We start from the raw sequence: 16966 nt of genomic DNA, 5'->3' as shown, positions 1-16966 counted from the left end.
GTTATCATTTTGCCATCCTTATTTAATAGCTGAACAACCATTTCTTTCCTCTGCCTTTTACTATGCACGTAGCTGAAGAAAGCCTTTTTGTTGTTTTTAGCATCCCTCGCTAACCTCACCTCGTTCTCCGCTTTAGCCTTCCTGACGCCATCCCTGCAATTCTGTGCTACCTGCCTGTACTCTTCCTTTGTTACTTGGCCTTCTTTCCACTTCCTATATGTGTCCTTTTTTGTTTTCAGGTCATCCCTAAGCTTTTTGTGAAGCCACATTGGCGTCTTCTGTTGTCTTCCACCTTTTCTTCTTGTTGGAATTGTTTGTGATTGTGCCTTTAGAATTTCCTTTTTTAAAAGTTCCCACCCATCTTGGACTCCTTTTCTCGCTAGCATTGTTTGCCATGGGACCTTACTGATCATTGTTCTGAGTTTATTAAAATCAGCTTTCCTAAAATCCAGGGTACGCGTTTGAGTACACTCGGCTTTTGCTTCCCTTAGAACCAAGAACTCAAGTACAACATGGTCGCTTTCCCCCAGAGTTCCTGTAACTGCTACTTGATCCACTAAGTCATCTCTGTTGGTTAGGATCAAGTCAAGGATAGCCGATCCTCTAGTTCCTTCCTCTACTTTCTGTAGGAGGAAGTTATCCGCCACACAAGTCAGGAATTTCCTGGAGGGGCCATGTTTTGCAGAATTTGTCTCCCAACAAATATCGGGGAAATTGAAGTCCCCCATTACTACTACATCATGCTTCCTTAAAACATTGGCTATTTGCTTTTCAAAAGTTTCATCCTTGGCTTCTCCTTGATTGGGTGGCCGGTAGTAGACTCCGACCACCAGGTTCCTTTTATTCTTTGCTCCATTTATTTCAACCCAGATGCTCTCGATGGGGCTACCAAGCTCCTCCTCCTGTATTTCTGTGCAGAGATATGTATTTTTCACATACAGTGCAACCCCGCCTCCCTTTCTGTTCCTCCTGTTCTTTTTGAACAAGTTATATCCTTCAACTGCTGTATTCCAGTCATGAGAGTCATCCCACCAAGTCTCAGTTATACCTATCAAGTCATAATTTCCCTCCTGTATTAAGAGTTCAAGTTCGTTCTGTTTGTTTCCCATACTCTGGGCATTAGTATATAGACATCGAAGACCATGTGCTTCATAGTCTGGCTTTCTTCCTACATGTGTCTGAAGACTATTATTGGGCGCTATCAGCGCTGTTCTCTCCATTGCAGTGCATGCGCCTACGTCCATTGTTACCCCCAACATTACATCTCCCTTCCCCGTAGGATTCAGTTTAAAGCCCTCCTGATGAAGTTCTTCATGCTGTGGCCAAACACATTCTTCCCAGCCTTTGTGAGGTGCAACCCATCCCTAGCCAACAGCCCATCTTCCAGGAAGTATAGCCCGTGGTCCCAGAATCCAAATCTCTCTCGTCGGCACCACCTTCGTAGCCAGTCATTCACCCGGAGTATTTTTCGTTCCCTTTCTATCCCTCTTCTAACTACTGGAAGGATGGATGAGAAAACTATCTGGGCCCCAAAGTTCTTGAGTTTCCTTCCCAAAGCTTCAAAGTCTGACGTGATCTCTTCGTAGCTCCGCTTGGCGGTATCATTTGTTCCCACATGGATGAGAAGAAAGGGATACCTGTCAGTGGGCTTTATGAGTGCAGGCAACCTTTCAGTCACGTCTCTAATCTGTCCTCCCGGGAGACAACATACCTGGCGAGTCCACGGGTCTTCGCGACATACTTGGGTCTCGATCCCACGCAGACTTGCTTATGAGTAGATGTTCATGACAAACCTGCATACCCCCCACACACATTTATGAGGCAGGCAGGTAAGCAGGCAGCTGCTGCCACCCAGAGACTGAGCAGAATGAGTAGGAGTGCAAGAGGCGCTGAGAGCAGAGTGTGTGGAGCTGGCAAGGAGGGAGAGTGACGAGCACATTGTCTTTGATGTATATTAACTGCCCAATCAACAGCGTCCCCCACCCCAAACACGGGCTCAATGTAGTGCTTCTGAGTACATGTTCATGAAAATCATCCACCCTGGCATCGACCCTTTCTTAGCTGTGCTGTTTTGAATCAACAGGCAGCCACCATTTCTCAGCTGTGCTCATTCGTAGCTGCACAGTTTCAAAACAGCAGGGCTGGCTCCTGTCTCCACCTCCAAGCTGAATGACTATTTAAAGTGAGAGGCAGTGAGCTGCCATTTCTCACCTGTGCTCCTACGTAGATGTACAGCTTTAAAACTGCAGGGCTGGCTCCCCCACCCCCAAGCTCAACGATTTAAAGTGAGAGGCAGCAATGTGGAACTGAAGGCAATGAGTTACTTCGGGGTAGACATGTTTACCCCTCTGTTCTCCCCATGCCCTCACCCCACGATACTTTCCCTTCCTCCAATTAGCGCCACTTCCACCAGCCTTCCCTGAAGTCAGCTGAAGACTCCTGAACAGCACTGAAGCCTCTGTGACAGGAAAATCGGACACAAAATGAGTCTGGAAAAAAAATGAATTTAGGGCAAGAAACGCCAGGCTAGCTACAGAGAGCAAGCAGTGTGTATCATCTGACACTATCGATTTAGAGGTCGAGTAGAACCAGAGGGAAAGTCCCACGTAGAGGGGGCCTTAGTCAGCTCAGAAATACCATCAAAATAAATACAAAATAAATTATAAAATGTCCTCTCAGAATATGTTTTTCTCAAAAAAGCTCTGAGATTTTTCTTTTCTTACCCCCACCCCTAGAAATAAAATAACATTTTGAGGAATTTTCTCCAAATTTTCTTCACCATTTTTTAAGGGTAGCTGACTTTCCGCTCTCCCTCCCCACAATGCCGCAGAACAATGCTGGCTATGGGCATTGTGGAGGATGCAAATGGGGGTTAAGCTGCTACCACAGTTGTTGCTGTTGCTATTTGCTGTGGCCTCACAAAAAAAAACCCTTAGGAAAAAAAGAAAGAAGCTGTGCCACAAACCCTGCTGATGGTGAGTCCTACCTGTGGGAAACTGTTGGTGAATTCTTCTCCCCTTGGGAAAATCGGGGAAATTTCTCCACTCTTCCCATAAATAGGCCATTTTTGCCCAGCTCTAGTATAAAACGTCTTGTAAATTAGAGGGTTTTTTTTTTTTTTTAAGTCAAGGGTTTTATTAAGGTTTGTTACAGGATAACTAATGCACTTACTGGTCACAAAGAAAAATATGCTTACAGTCATATCATAGAATCATAGAATAGTAGGATTGGAAGGGATCCACAAGACCATCTAGTCCAACCCCCTGCTCAGTGCAGGAATCCAAGTCAAAGCATCCCTGACAGATGGCGGTCCAGCCTCGTCTTGAATGCCTCCAGTGGAGAGCCCACTACTTCCCTAGGTAATTGGTTCCATTGTCGTATTGCTCTAACAGTGAGGAAGTTTCTCCTGATGTTCAGCCGGAATCTGGCCTCCTGTAACTTGAGCCCATTATTCCGTGTCCTGCATTCTGGGATGATCAAGAAGAGATCCTAGCCTTCCACCTTGTGACAACCTTTCAAGTGCTTGAGGAGCGCTATCGCAGCTCCCCTCAGTCTTCTCTTCTCAAGGCTAAACATGTCCAGTTCTTTCAGTCTCTCTTCATAGGGTTTTGTTTCCAGTCCCCTGATCATCTTTGTTGCCCTCCTCTGAACCCTCTCCAGCTTGCCTGCATCCTTCTTAAAGTGTGGTGCCCAGAACTGGACACAGTACTCCAGATGAGGCCTAATCAGTGCTGAGTAGAGGGGAACTAGTACTTCATGTGATTTGGAAGCTATGCTTCTATTAATGCAGCCCAAAAGAACATTGGCCTTTTTTGCAGCCACATCACATTGTTGGCTCATATTCAGCTTGTGATCTACCACAATTCCAAGATTCTTCTCTCTTGTAGTGTTGTTGAGCCAAGTCTCCCCCAAGCTTACCTGGGGCGGATGCGGCGGCGGCTCCAGCTGGTCTCCCGGCCAGCTACTGCCGGGCTGCTGCAGCCGCAAATGGCAGCCGTCATAGCAGCCACCATTTGCATGCTTGCAGGCAGCCATGATAGGCTAGTTAAGTATTTACGTAGCCTATCACGGCAAAGAGCAGGGACGCAAATGGCGGTCGCTACACCATTTGTGTGGCTGCCTTTACCGTGATAGGCTACATAAATACTTACGTAGCCTATCACAGCAAAGATCAGGGGTGCAAATGGCGTAGTGGCCGCCATTTGCATCCCTGCTCTTTGCCGTGATAGGCTACTTAAATATTTATGTAGCCTATCACAGGCTACCGTAGGGACGCAAATGGCGTCCCATACGCAGGATGCCATTTGCGTCCGCACCAGCCCAGCAGCGGCTGGAGGCCCTGCTGCGGATTGGCCCAGCCAGCGGGAAGGATTTCGGGGGGGGAGGGCCAGATTGCCTCGCCCCCCCGTCGAGGATTCTAGGGGGAGGAACGGATTGCCTCCTTCCCCCCAGCGGATGCCCCGACCAGAACCAGGTAAGGAAGTCGTACATCTCTATCCTCAAGTACCTGGAAATGGTTCCCTAGTTCCACTGCCTCCACTGGTGCAGAGTGGCTTCTAGTTCTTCTGCTCCTAACAGTCACCCTTTTCCAAAGAGTATCCCCTACTTCATTTTTCCTCACCTCAGCATTTTCCTCTTCTGCCTCAGCTTCCTGTTGCTCTTCTAGCTCCTGTACTTCACTTTGCTGCTGTAGTTCCACCGTTCTGTCCAAGAACTCTTCGTGTTCTCTTATTCCCTGAAGGGTCTACAGTCGCCGCTCCAGTCCTCTTACTTTTTCTTCTAGCAGTGTGATCAACTTGCACTTGTTGCAGGTGTAGGCCATGTTGATCTCAGGCAAGAAAACAAACATTGCACACACTTTGCAGGTCACCAGCACTGGAGAGTCTTGTCCTTCCAAAGTCTGTTTTCCTTTTTGTGTCTAGCTTTCTGATTGTTCTAGAGTAACCTGTGCCTGGCCCTTACTCACTGGAGGTTAAAAACAGAGTCCCACTGGTATGGAAGTGTGTGTTACAAGACAAATAAATGTTGTTGTTTTTTTAATATATTAGGCGCCTCCCCCTTGACCTCCCCTGCCGAACTCCCCTGGCCTACTCCTGTTTGCTCCCCCTGTTCACTCACTCTGGTCGCTCGCTCTCTGAGAGCTTGCTTGCTTCTGTAGTCCCTGGACTAGCTGGAGCAGCATCCTCTGCTCTGCTCTCAAGGTAATATGCAAAAGATACATAAAAGTATGTGTGAACCGTGCAACCTGAGATTTCTCCATTCTCATATTTACTGGTTTTTAAAACAATCCTCAGATAATTTGGCCCTTTCCATACAAATTAACCCAATGTATATCTTTTCTAGTTAGATAAGGAAGCATACAACCAGTTTAAAATCAATAATTCATAATCAGTCCTCATAAAGCTTATTTACCCGCTCAGTTTACTGCAGGGATGGGGAATGTGTGACCCTTCAGATGTTGTGGACTTCAATTCCCATCAACCCTAGCCAGCATAGCCAGTGGTGGTGATGAATTATGGTAAATGCAGTCCAACAATATCTAGAAGCCACTTATTCCCCATCCCTGGCTTACTGAGTTTTAAATTGTAGAATAGCCTTCCCCAACCTGGTGCTGCTTGAGATGTGTTGGACTACAACACCCACCATCCACATCTAGCACAAACCATGGTAATTTTATCTGTGGATGATGGGAGTTATAGTCAGCCCATCTGGAGTGGTGCCAAGCTGGGGAAAGCTGTTGTAGGGCATACTTATTTCAGTTGTTTTTTAGAGGATAGAGTCAGCAAAAGGACTCATGCCACCTTAAGTTTGATGTAGCCAGACTGACACACAGGAAGATAATTAAATGTGCTTTGGGTTGATTTGATTGACCTCTGGGTTGCACATATTCTTCAAAGGCCTTTGCCTTCTGTTAAAATGTCATCCAGAACCTTTGGTAGATGTGTTTTAAGATAGATTTGCTGAGAGCTTTTTCTTGCTCTTTAATGTGTCCTGTGAAAAACAGTTTTGAAGACTGCAGTCTCAGAACTCTCTAAATGACAGCCATGAAGTTGGCATTTGTTCAAAACAAGCTTAAAATCCATTAGGAGGAATTATAAGCATGTAAATATGACTATGCCCCTTTAAAACAATTTCTATAGGTGGAACCTTTCTTCAAAGATTACAGAAACATTTTTCTCACTGTTTCAAATGCAGAACATAGCAACATGGAAAGCTTCCTTATACTAGGTCAGACTATTTGTCCATCTTTCAAAGTATTGTCTCCAGTTCTGCTTCCTGAAAGATCCTTTTAACTGGCGATTCTAAGGATTGAACCTCGAACCTTCTGCATGCAAAGCCTGTGCTTTTCCACCAAGTTATAGTTGCCTTTGCATGGGCTGTTCATGCTTCAGTGCTACTTTCCATTTCATGGCAACTCCATGTTTAGTGGCAAGTGGAAAACAAAACTCACCATTTGCTCCATTTAATATAACTGGAGAACAGCATTCAGGAAAACTCTGAACAGCTGAGTTTTAAAATATTCAAAAGAGCTTCTAAAAGAGAATATGCCAACAGAGGTCTGATGGACATAGCTGGTCATATAAAGGGAAGCTGGGCAGTGGGCATGACCACCAGAGAACTCAGAGATTAATCGTGTACGTTTGAGAATTAAAAGTCACTCTGCATATTGCACAGTAGTAGCCAAGCAAACAGTTTGAAGGCACACGGTGCCAGAACAACAAAATAGTTGCCACATGATGATCACCGACACATGATGATCAGCTTACAAAATGGCCACAACTCCAAATGACTTAGTGAACACAGTGATGAAAGGAATCCATTCTTAGGCTTTTCTAAGTTCTTTTCCACATAGGTCCAAATCTGCACATGTGCAGTCACATAAGAGTGTTGTCAACTCCAGCCATGTGCAGTCTGCCATAAATATAGATCACCCATCTTACCTTGTGTTTATCTTATAAACAGCCCCTATGTTAGGGAGGCAAGAGAGAAATAAAAGCAAGGGGAAAGAGAAGGGTAGCAGAGGGAGAGAAGGTGGAGGGAGTGAAAAAAATTATGACAGACAAAAAGAAATGGGTGATAATGTGGAGGGGAGAGAGAGAAGGATGACAGAGATGTGGAGGTGAGCGAGGGAGGTGATGCAGTGATTGTCTAGAAGGTTGGAGGGGTAGGTTGAATATTAAATTTACCAGTCAGCATGTTGGTTGCAGTCCTTTAGTAGAGAATTTATTACTTAAAACTTCACAGTAAATATGATTAGCTTTCCATACTACAGCTAGAAATTCAAGGCAAGCTTTCTTGAAGGAATGTAAGATTCCTTCAAGAATGGTCTCTTGGTCTGGATCACAAGAAAGGAGAGTGGACTTTTGCTGTGCCTTCTTCTCTTCTCTTGTTCAAGCTCTTTGATGGTACTGTATAACGGTCATTGCAAACTGCAGGAGTAGTACAACCAAGATAAACTGTATTTTGGCCACATCCTGGAACACTGATGGCTTGTTTAAAAGATGGATATGGCATCAACCAAACAGACATCAATAGCATTTGGATGGCTACTTTGGTATCAAGTTTTTTCTTAATACCAAGAAGATGTGGCTGTTCTCATTTTGTTCATGGATCTATCAGTGTCCTTTTTTTCCCTAAGGAAAACTTGGAGCTTACATTAGTGTTCTCCAAGGGAGTTTAGGAATGTGTCTGGTTTCATTGTAATCCAAACTGGCAACAGTCACAAGCCCTCTTCAGGTGTTCTTTCAAAGTATTCCGTGAATATGTGAGTGGGGAGAGCAAGGACAAGTGTGCTACCTCTGCCCCTCTCCGTCCTCATCCTAATCAACTTCCTTGTGTTCAAGACAAATCTTTGAAGGAGGAAGCCTTCTGTGTCTGTGGAGGCTCCCTGTGTAATGTTTCCAGAGTTCTACATCATGTGGAAGCCTCCATGGATAGAAGAGGCTTCTTGCTGCAGGAGATCATCCTAAACATGAGATTGGGGCGGCGGGGGGGGGGGTGAGGATGTGTATGGAGGGGTGAGTGGATAGACTTAGCATGGTCATCCTCACTCTACCCCCTCATGTGTTCACTGAACACTTTGAAATGCTGCCTAATTAGGGCTACACATAATGCTGAAACTGGATAGATAGGGTAGAGAAATCACACTTGAGAAGGAAGGGGTAAGGAAGGTTGAACATGGTGCCTAGTCCCTGGTTTCTTTTAAGAAGATAATTGCCAGCTCCAGTTTTTATAAGTACTTATATTACTATATTACGTAAATCTGCTGCCTGATCAATTGGGCAGGAAGGCCTTTTTATTTAATAATTTTTTTAAAAAAACATCTGATTAATTGATTTAAACATTGTATCCATGTGCATATATGTATGTTGCTCCCTTTTAGAATAATGCTATAAACAGGCACTCGAGCGTCTTTTCTGAGTCCCAGACAGCCAACCATATAGCAGACATTTTAAAATGTTCCAAATTATGCTAGCATGACCCTGTTTCTTGGTAGGTTCTACTTCTGTTTTAGTTTTACAAGTTGATCCTTTGTACTGCTCCCTTAGTTGCCAGCCATATTAAATGTTTGTTATTGTTTTGTGGAACATTTTATTATACTCCTGCCTCCCAGCAGCTTTCTGCTTTCTTAAGCTTTCAAAAGGCCACCAACATAGGCAGGAACCTTTTCTCTCAAACCTCACTCAGGATAACACTTTCAGTGAGCCTTAACTGTATGAAGCAAAGTACTGTTTTGTTGCTTTCACACCACAGGGTTTCCCTGTTCCTTGAATGACAGACCCCTAGTATTTTCTTCGTGGCCATTCTTGGCATTGCTATTCAGCATTGCTAAAATGGAGCTTGGCACAGTAGTGTCCATACAATTTCTTAACCATTTTAATTTTCTTTGCTATAAACATTTAATAATAAAATGTCCAGGCAGCAGTTCTTTGCAACTACCTGATGAATCCTAAGGGAGGAGAATTGAATTTGTCACTATACAATTTGGATGCTGACATATTTGTGAAGGAACATGTGAAGTAGCATTTTGCATGAAAAAAGATCACAGTAGGTTCTAACAATACCGGTTAAGACTAGTTCTTAGGGCTGTTACATGTACAACATCTCCCATGTTGAGATTAATTTATGGGCAGAACTAGTAGTTACCCCTCCCAAAAAAAGAGCAATTACAATTTGCCTTCTCCCCCTCTGTAATGTATAGTAAACTTAGTTTGAGTTCTGGTGTCATTACACTGTTTTCCAAGACTACCCCTGGTTAGCAGACATCAGTCCTGTGGAGTTGGGCATGGAAACATCCAGCATAATATGCTGGAGGAGAAGTTATGGAGGAAAAGAGGGAGATAAGCCCGTTGCTCCTGTTCTCAGCATCAGCCACGTACTTGGCTCCTCCTGGTACTTGTCTCTAGGCACCAAGCTTCTCATGTACCACACAGATTGGGGGTTTTTCTCCTTGCCACCCAGTCATATGTGGGTGGGGGGAGGGATGCCATTTATAGTGGATCCATGTGGGGAGCTATTTTTCACAAGTAACTTCCTCCACAAGGATGCCAAGACTGTCTCTGCCCTTGAGAGATGTTCTCCATCCTAAACTTTAATAATGTTGCCATCAACTCTTCAGGGAAAGATTTGTTCTCGTGTATTGCTTATACATTTATAATTTTCAGATTACAGGGTTGTTCCGTCTCCATGCTCTATTCTTTACAAAAATATGCATTTCTGATTGCTGATGCTAACTAAATCCCACGGTACTGAAAAGGAGCAACTGAATCTTATTTAACATTGATCTTGATTGTTTGGATTTATTTTCAGTCTTGGCAAAATTAAATTACCTTTGTTGACACAATGCTTGCAGATGTCACTAAAATAAAATTACCCTCTACGATAAACATTGCAGCTGTTACATTTGTGTCATGGAGAATGTAAGTAAATAATACTTGAAACATTAAATTATTTTTGTATGCATTACTTATTTTGACATATGTGTAGCAGGATTTCAACAAGAATAAGATATTTACTTTCTAAAAGGATTTTAATGGAAACCGGATTTTCTTTGTAAATAAATCTTCAAGTTGAAATCTAATTAATCTAGATGCAGCCTATTCTTATGTATTACAGATCTCTGAGTTTCAGATAGTTGTGACAAGAGTTCAAAAGTTGTAATTTCGAACTGAATGGTTTTGTGGAACTCAGAATGAATAATTTATCTGGAACATCAATCAGTATTTCTAACTTGTAGAAAATAAGAATTTGTTGCACACTGTAGAGAAAGGGCAATCACTTCTGGGAACATTATTTTAATAGCAGCTCTTTCATGACACGGGGTTCTGTAACCGAAAGGTACAAAGGGAAAGGATGTGGAAACTTCGGTGTAAGTCTCTTTAGTGGGTATTACCAATTCCTCCTCTGTTAGAGTAGGAAGGAGATCTATATACAGTACAGTTAAATGTGATATATATCACATATGAGCGTGCATGCATCCACACGCGCTTTCAGACTAGCATAGTGAATGAAAATGAGCACAGATTGATTCTAACAATCCCTGTGGTAAGCAGGTCCCAGTGGAATGTCTCTGCCCCATTTACCATCAGCCTTCCCTATCCTGTGCCATACAGATGGGTTGGACTACAACCCCCATCATCTTCAGCCAACAAAGTAGGGAAGGCTGATGTATATAGTAGTTTCCCATGGCGTATGCATCAGAGAAGCTAGAGTCAGTTTTATGGGTTTAAGGCAGGCTGATGATATTGGGCATTTTTCAAACATTAGTCTTCTATTGGTAAATAGTAACACAAAGATTGATTTGCTTCATGAAAGTAGCTGTATGTTCATTTTGCATATGTCTATTTTACTCACTTTGTATAATTTTTCCTATCTCACTTTTTAGATATCATTCCAAGACTTCATTTTAGTGATTTTTTCCCATGTCCTCTGAAATTTCTTCTTCCTGTGCATTAGTTTGTTAAAGGTGACTGTATTTTCAGGATGCAAAGCTGACATTGGGGTTGCTTTCCCTCACTGTCATTATCATGACAGGGCTATATAAGTATTAAATCTACAGTGACTGACATGTTGTAATTGCTTCATCCTGGTGTAAGAGATTGCAGCATTTTGTCTCCAAGGTACCCATTCCTTGCAACTGAATCAGTTCACATTATGATAGCTCACAGATGGTTAGATGCTTCAACCGGGGGGGGGCAAAACTGATAACTTGAAAATACATAAATTTTTCCAAAAATATGTTAGGCAAAATCTACAAATATGAGAGCTATACATGCGCTCTAAAACAGGCTTAAATTCTATGTTATCAGGGGCTGCGGTGTTCGACAGACTAGAAATGTAATCTGCCACATAAATTTAACTCCCTCATGAGTGGTCAGGCTCCATAATAAAACTGGTGTCATCAATTTGGCACAATCTAGTAGTGAGGACATAGTTTTATGCAACATACAGACTGAGACATAGTATTGTATATAAATATGTACATTTGGAATTTTTATTTATAATTGGCAAAAGAGAAGTGTCGCGTCAAGGCCAAACTAGTCATTACCTAAATGTGTGGCCAGTGCCAATTCACATCATCACCATGTTTCCCAGTTATGTCTAGTTCAGGGATGGGGAACCTCTGACCCTGAAGCCAGATACGGCCCCTGGGGGTTGGGTTTCCATATCTGGCCTGCTAGATTCTTTCCAAGGCTGTGCCCATCTCCTCAGGCAAGGAAGATCTCTAATTTCTGATTGAAGTTAAGAGATTTTTTGTGCCTTTCCCCACTTCATTTAGGGCAGGGGTGCAGAACCTCTTTCAGCCTGAGGGCCAGTTTCCATTTCTGAGAAGCTTTCAAGGGCTGCATTCCCATGGTGGGCAGGGCCAAATACATCATGATACCTGCATCAACTAGAATCTAGTAAGTCCAGGGGTGGGGAATCGCTTTCAGTCTAAAGTCTGAATTCAATTTCAGAGAAGCTCTCGAGAGGTGCATTCCAGTGATGGGTGGTGCCAAAGGCAAAAGGGATGAGCCCAAACACCAAAAATACCAGCATATTTTAGCTTAAAGCTCCCACGGCCCATAACTAAGCCGTAGGAGAGGCATTTCGACCTTTTAGAATGGGACAACCCGTGTACAAAAGCTGGGAAAGCACCGAATGATCGTGGTGCTGGGGCGGGGGGGAGAGTGGGGCCAGGGGAAGGGGTGGGGCCATCTGGGGAATCCTGAAAGGTCAGATTTGGCCCCTGGGACTGAGGTTCTGCACCCCTGAGTAAGGCTTTTTAAAAGCCTCCACTGATGCCAAGGGGGGCGTATTTAAAAGCCTAACTGCAGAGGTCATTGCTGGGAAAGGTAGGGCTAACATAGGGGTGGGGAACCTCAGGCTGCATGAGCCAAATCCAGCCCTCCTGGGGTCGCAGACTGGGCCTCTGGGGTTCTTAAGAGAGCCACGCCCCTTTCATCTGACCAACAATCGTCCACCAATTGTTTGATGGTTTCCCAGCTTTTGTGCAGGGGTTGTCCCATTCTAAAAGGTCGAGATGCCTCTCCTAAGGCCTAGTCCTAATGCTATCACTCCAAAGGCATCATGCAGCTAGTCTGTCTTTCCCTCCTGAATGGATTTTCTGCAGTAAGGGAAAAGGTGGAAGAGACGATGGGAAAACACGGGAGAGTTACGAATGGAAGATGTCATTGCTGTCTGGATCCCCTGTAAAATTCCATGAATGAGGCAGAGTGATGGTGTGTGATAAAAGCCTTGTCAGGAAGCACTCCCTGAATCCATCAGCAGTCAGCCACCAAAGATGAGATGAGCCTATTCCTATTGGCTAGCAGAAAGTGTGTTTTACAGTACCTGTATTAGCTGTCTGCAGTTGTATTAGCAGACATATACATATGAAAAATTACAGAGCCACTGCAGTGACGCTATAGTTAAAATTAGTGGCTTGTCCACCATTCTGTCATTAAATAGTCTGAAAACTATTCATCATAAAATCAAGATAGTGTGTCCTATTAGTAGGACATTTTGGCAGAGATAATGCAGAATCTACTTTGTGAGGATTATGCATAGGATTCTGACTATGATCCATTCCTAGCCAACCAGGCCCCCATCTCCAACAATTATTTCCCATTGTGCGGGTACAGTCCTGCAGACATATGAGTTTTGCCGTTCTGTTTTCTATGCAAGCTTCCTAATTGTAGTGCCATGGCAGCTTATGCATGGAAGGCACTACAGTCTCTCTATGGCTACCAGGTTGTGCATTGAGGATGTCTGTGTAATGGATTGAGTGGCATCATAGGATCATTCAGCCATTGTCCTGGGTTGATTGGTGTCTTCTGTGCATGGATAATATGGAGACATTAGAGTGTGCAGTGTCGTAATTGGGATGGCAGCAAAGTTGCCAGGGACACTGGAAATATCCTTTGGTGTTGCCACATTAGCTTTTGATACTGTAGGTATTGTGCTGTTGACTCTGTTGGGCTGTGCATGGAATAATTATAGCACTACTCCACTATTAGACCTGATGTTGTGTTTGCTCTCATATTGGGACTATAAGAGTGGCTTGCACTAACTTCCCTGGACATGAGTTAGGAACACACTGGTAGCATTGCACTCGACAAGTGTATAAGATGCTCAGAAAACAAAGTTAATATCGTATAATTAAATCTTAATGTCGTCAGTTTGTTTTAATAGGAAAATATGAACTTATCCAACACACATCTGTATGAGTCCATCTGCTTGACGCTGCGTACGCTTTGAATATAGTCCATCTTTCATTATGCCATCTGCCACATTAGATGATTTTTAATTACAAAACTAATATATGAAAATCGTTAAAGCTCTTTCATCCTGGGCACTGAGTTTGCAGATGGATCTATCTGCTGTGTGGGGAAGGGGAAATGTTGCATTTGTTATAGGTGCCCAAGATGATTGCCACTTGCCTTTTAATTTGACTGTTGACATTTCTTTTGTTACAGATGGGGAACTCAAGGGGATTTTACCACAACTCATCCTCGGCCAGTAGTCAAAGTGAAACTTTTTACAGAAAGCACTGGGGTCCTGGCACTTGAAGATAAAGAGCTAGGAAGGGTGAGTGCTAACATAATTCCCACTTATATAAGAAGCTTGTTTGTGAGCCCCATGGATTTTGGATGGGGTTGCACCACAATACTATTGTGAAACTTGGATTTATTTCACTGACACGGTGGAGAGAGTATTCATTAATTGTGACCAGATGTATTGAGAATGACAACACCTTGTGTGATTCATATGCTTAAAGCCAGCTGTGCTGCTTCCACCTGCCCCTTCCTGGAGGGGCTACATAAGCTGGCTGGCTGAGGTGGCCTGGGAGAGCCAAGGCCTGCAGGAGAAGCTGCCGCCATTGGGAAGAGGCATGCCTGCTGCTGCTGGGCTCCTGCTGCTGCTGCCGCCACCAACACCAGGCCTTCCCTGTGGACTCCTGCCTGGCATTATTTTTAAGGGGAATTTTTATTGTTTTGTTTGTTTGTTTTAATTTCTGGGGGATTTTGTTGTGTTTTTAGGCGTGGGTAGCCTGCCTGATAGGCGGGAGTGAGGGGGCATGTGTCCACCTGATGGAGGCAGTGGGGGGAGTGTTGGGGGCCAGAACATACCGAGGCTGGGCGGCAGGCGCTGGCGGAGTGCTAGGGGCAGGCCATGCCAGGTAAGGGGAACAAGGGAGAGATGTGTAGTATCTGTCCCCTGCTCCGGGCCTGTCCAGAGCCAAAGGATGGCTGGGGGAGGCGTGACCCCATCTTCTGGCCTTCGTTTGCTGCTCTGCAATGCCAGGTCTGTTACCCAGAAAACCTCCCTCATCCATGACATGATCCTGGATGAGGGTGCAGACCTGGCATGTATTACGGAGACCTGGCTGGCTGAGGCTGCTGCTCCAACCCTTGCAGCCATGTGTCCAGCTGGATTTTCATATGCACAGCAGCCGAGGGCTGGGGATCAGGGAGGGGGAGTGGCTGTTATCTACCGAGAGTCCTTGGTCTTCACCAGACCCCCTCTATGGTAGACCAAGGTTGCTGAGTGCATGTACTGGAGGTTGGGCCTGAAGGGCAGTCTGGGAATTCTGCTCGTGTACCATCCACCCCGCTGCACGACTGACTCCCTGGCCGAGGTGCTTGAGGTGGTCTCTGATGTATGTGTACGGTCCTCTAACTTATTGGTGTTGGGGGACTTCAACGTACATTTGGAGGCCATCCTCACACGAGCACCTCGGGACTTCATGGAGACCATGGCTTCCTGGGAGCTGCACCATATTCTAACTGGGCCCACCCATGTAGCCGGTCATGCACTAGACCTTGTGTTTGTTTCTGGAGAAGCAGGGAGTGATCTGGAAGTCGGGGGTATATCCACCACCCCCTTGTCATGGTCAGATCACTATCTGGTGATGTTGGACTTCTCGGTTTCACAACCCCTCTGCAGGGGTAGAGGACCCATTAAAATGGTCCGCCCCAGGCGTCTTATGGATCCAAATGGATTCCTGAACATGCTTGGGGATTCTCTGGGGCACGCCAACGGCCACTCGGTCGAGACCCTGGTGGGTGGCTGGAATGCCACAATCACTGGGGCATTAGATCAGGTGGCTCCGAAACGCCCTCTCCCCCTGAACAGGACTCGGACTGCACCATGGTTCAGTCCACGGTTACGAGCTCTGAAACAGGAGGTGAGACGGCTAGAGCGCCGGTGGCGGAAGTCTCGCTCCAAAGACGATCATACACGGGCTCGAGCTGTATCTTCAGCCTATCACGTGGCGGTGAAGGCAGCAAAAAGGGACTATTATGCTGCCTCTATCGCATCTGCAGAGTGCTGTCCCAGGAGGCTGTTCCAAGTGGTCCGGAGCCTGGTCGGTCCTGTGGCTCCTGAACCACTGGAGCATTCTAAGGCCTCCTGTGAGGCCTTGGCAAGGCACTTTGCAGATAAAATTGATTGGATTAGGAGTGTTACTCCGTGTGCTGTGGATACAGGTAGTGAGCGAGAGGCGGCCTGTGGCAAACCGGTTTTGTGGGATCGGTTCCAGCTTCTTCCTCCTGATGAAGTGGACAAGGTGCTTTCATCTGTAAGGCCGACCACCTGCTTGCTTGATCCTTGCCCATCTTGGCTCATTATGGGCTGCAGAGAGAGACTGGGTGAGGGGATCAGGGCAGTGGTGAACGCCTCCCTTGAGGAGGGAGTGATGCCATGAGCCCTCAAGGAGGCAGTGATAAGACCGCTCTTAAAGAAGCCCTCCTTGGATCCTGAAGTTCTGAACAACTTTCGCCCAGTCTCAAATCTGCCATTTTGGGGCAAGGTGATTAAGCGGGTGGTGGCGATGCAGTTGAAGGCACACTTGGAAGAAACTGATTGTCTAGACCCATTTCAGTCGGGCTTCAGGCTTGGGCATGGGACAGAAACGGCCTTGGTCGCCTTGGTAGATGAAATGAGGAGGGCTCTGGATAGGGGTGAATGCTCCTTCCTTGTTCTCCTCGACCTCTCAGCGGCTTTCGATACCGTTGACCACGGTATCCTCCTGGACCGCCTGGAGTGGTTGGGCATTGGAGACACTGTATTGCGGTGGTTCCAGTCCTTCCTCTCCGGCAAGTACCAGAGGGTAGCACTGGGAGAGGAGGTTTCGGACCCGTGGCCACTCACTTGTGGGGTGCCACAGGGTTCCATCCTCTCCCCGATGCTATTTAACATCTATGTGAAGCCACTGGGAGCTATCATCAGGAGGTTTGGGGTGCGGTGTCATCAATATGCGGATGACACGCAGCTCTACCTCTCGTTCAAATCTTCACCAAGGTTGGCCGTAGAATCCCTGTCCAAATGTCTGGAGACGGTGAGTGGCTGGATGGGGAGGAATAAGCTGAACCCTGACAAGACCGAGGTACTTTTGGTGGCAGACAAGAGGAGGCTAGGGGATGTTGACCTGGTGTTGAATGGAGTACGGCTACCCTTGAAAGACCAGGTCTGCAGCCTGGGG

At 45.5% G+C, this 16966-nt stretch overlaps 1 protein-coding gene across 9 annotated transcripts in view; it reads left to right on the top strand.

Annotated features, from left to right (window-relative positions):
• CADPS2 (calcium dependent secretion activator 2) overlaps window positions 1–16966 on the top strand; it is a 441065-nt gene that overhangs the window by 168900 nt on the left and 255199 nt on the right. For 8 of the 9 annotated variants that reach the window (XR_014784449.1, XR_014784448.1, XR_014784450.1 and 5 more), the window contains exon 7: window positions 13959–14070. Coding sequence is in view for 6 of the 9 variants with exons in the window: in XM_084810861.1 (XP_084666987.1) it covers window positions 13959–14070 (112 nt within the window). In the remaining 3 variants the exon portion in view is untranslated. Of the gene's footprint in view, window positions 1–13958; window positions 14075–16966 lie in introns of all 9 variants that reach the window. The other variant, XM_084810858.1, reaches the window with a different exon arrangement.

This window comes from Heloderma suspectum, chromosome 7, assembly GCF_057233095.1.
Source record: "Heloderma suspectum isolate Gila_16-S chromosome 7, 16-S_ref, whole genome shotgun sequence".
In the NCBI taxonomy this organism is placed as follows: Eukaryota; Metazoa; Chordata; class Lepidosauria; order Squamata; family Helodermatidae; genus Heloderma; species Heloderma suspectum.
Note: the sequence above shows the minus strand (reverse complement) of the source record. Positions and strands in the feature narration are given on the sequence as shown.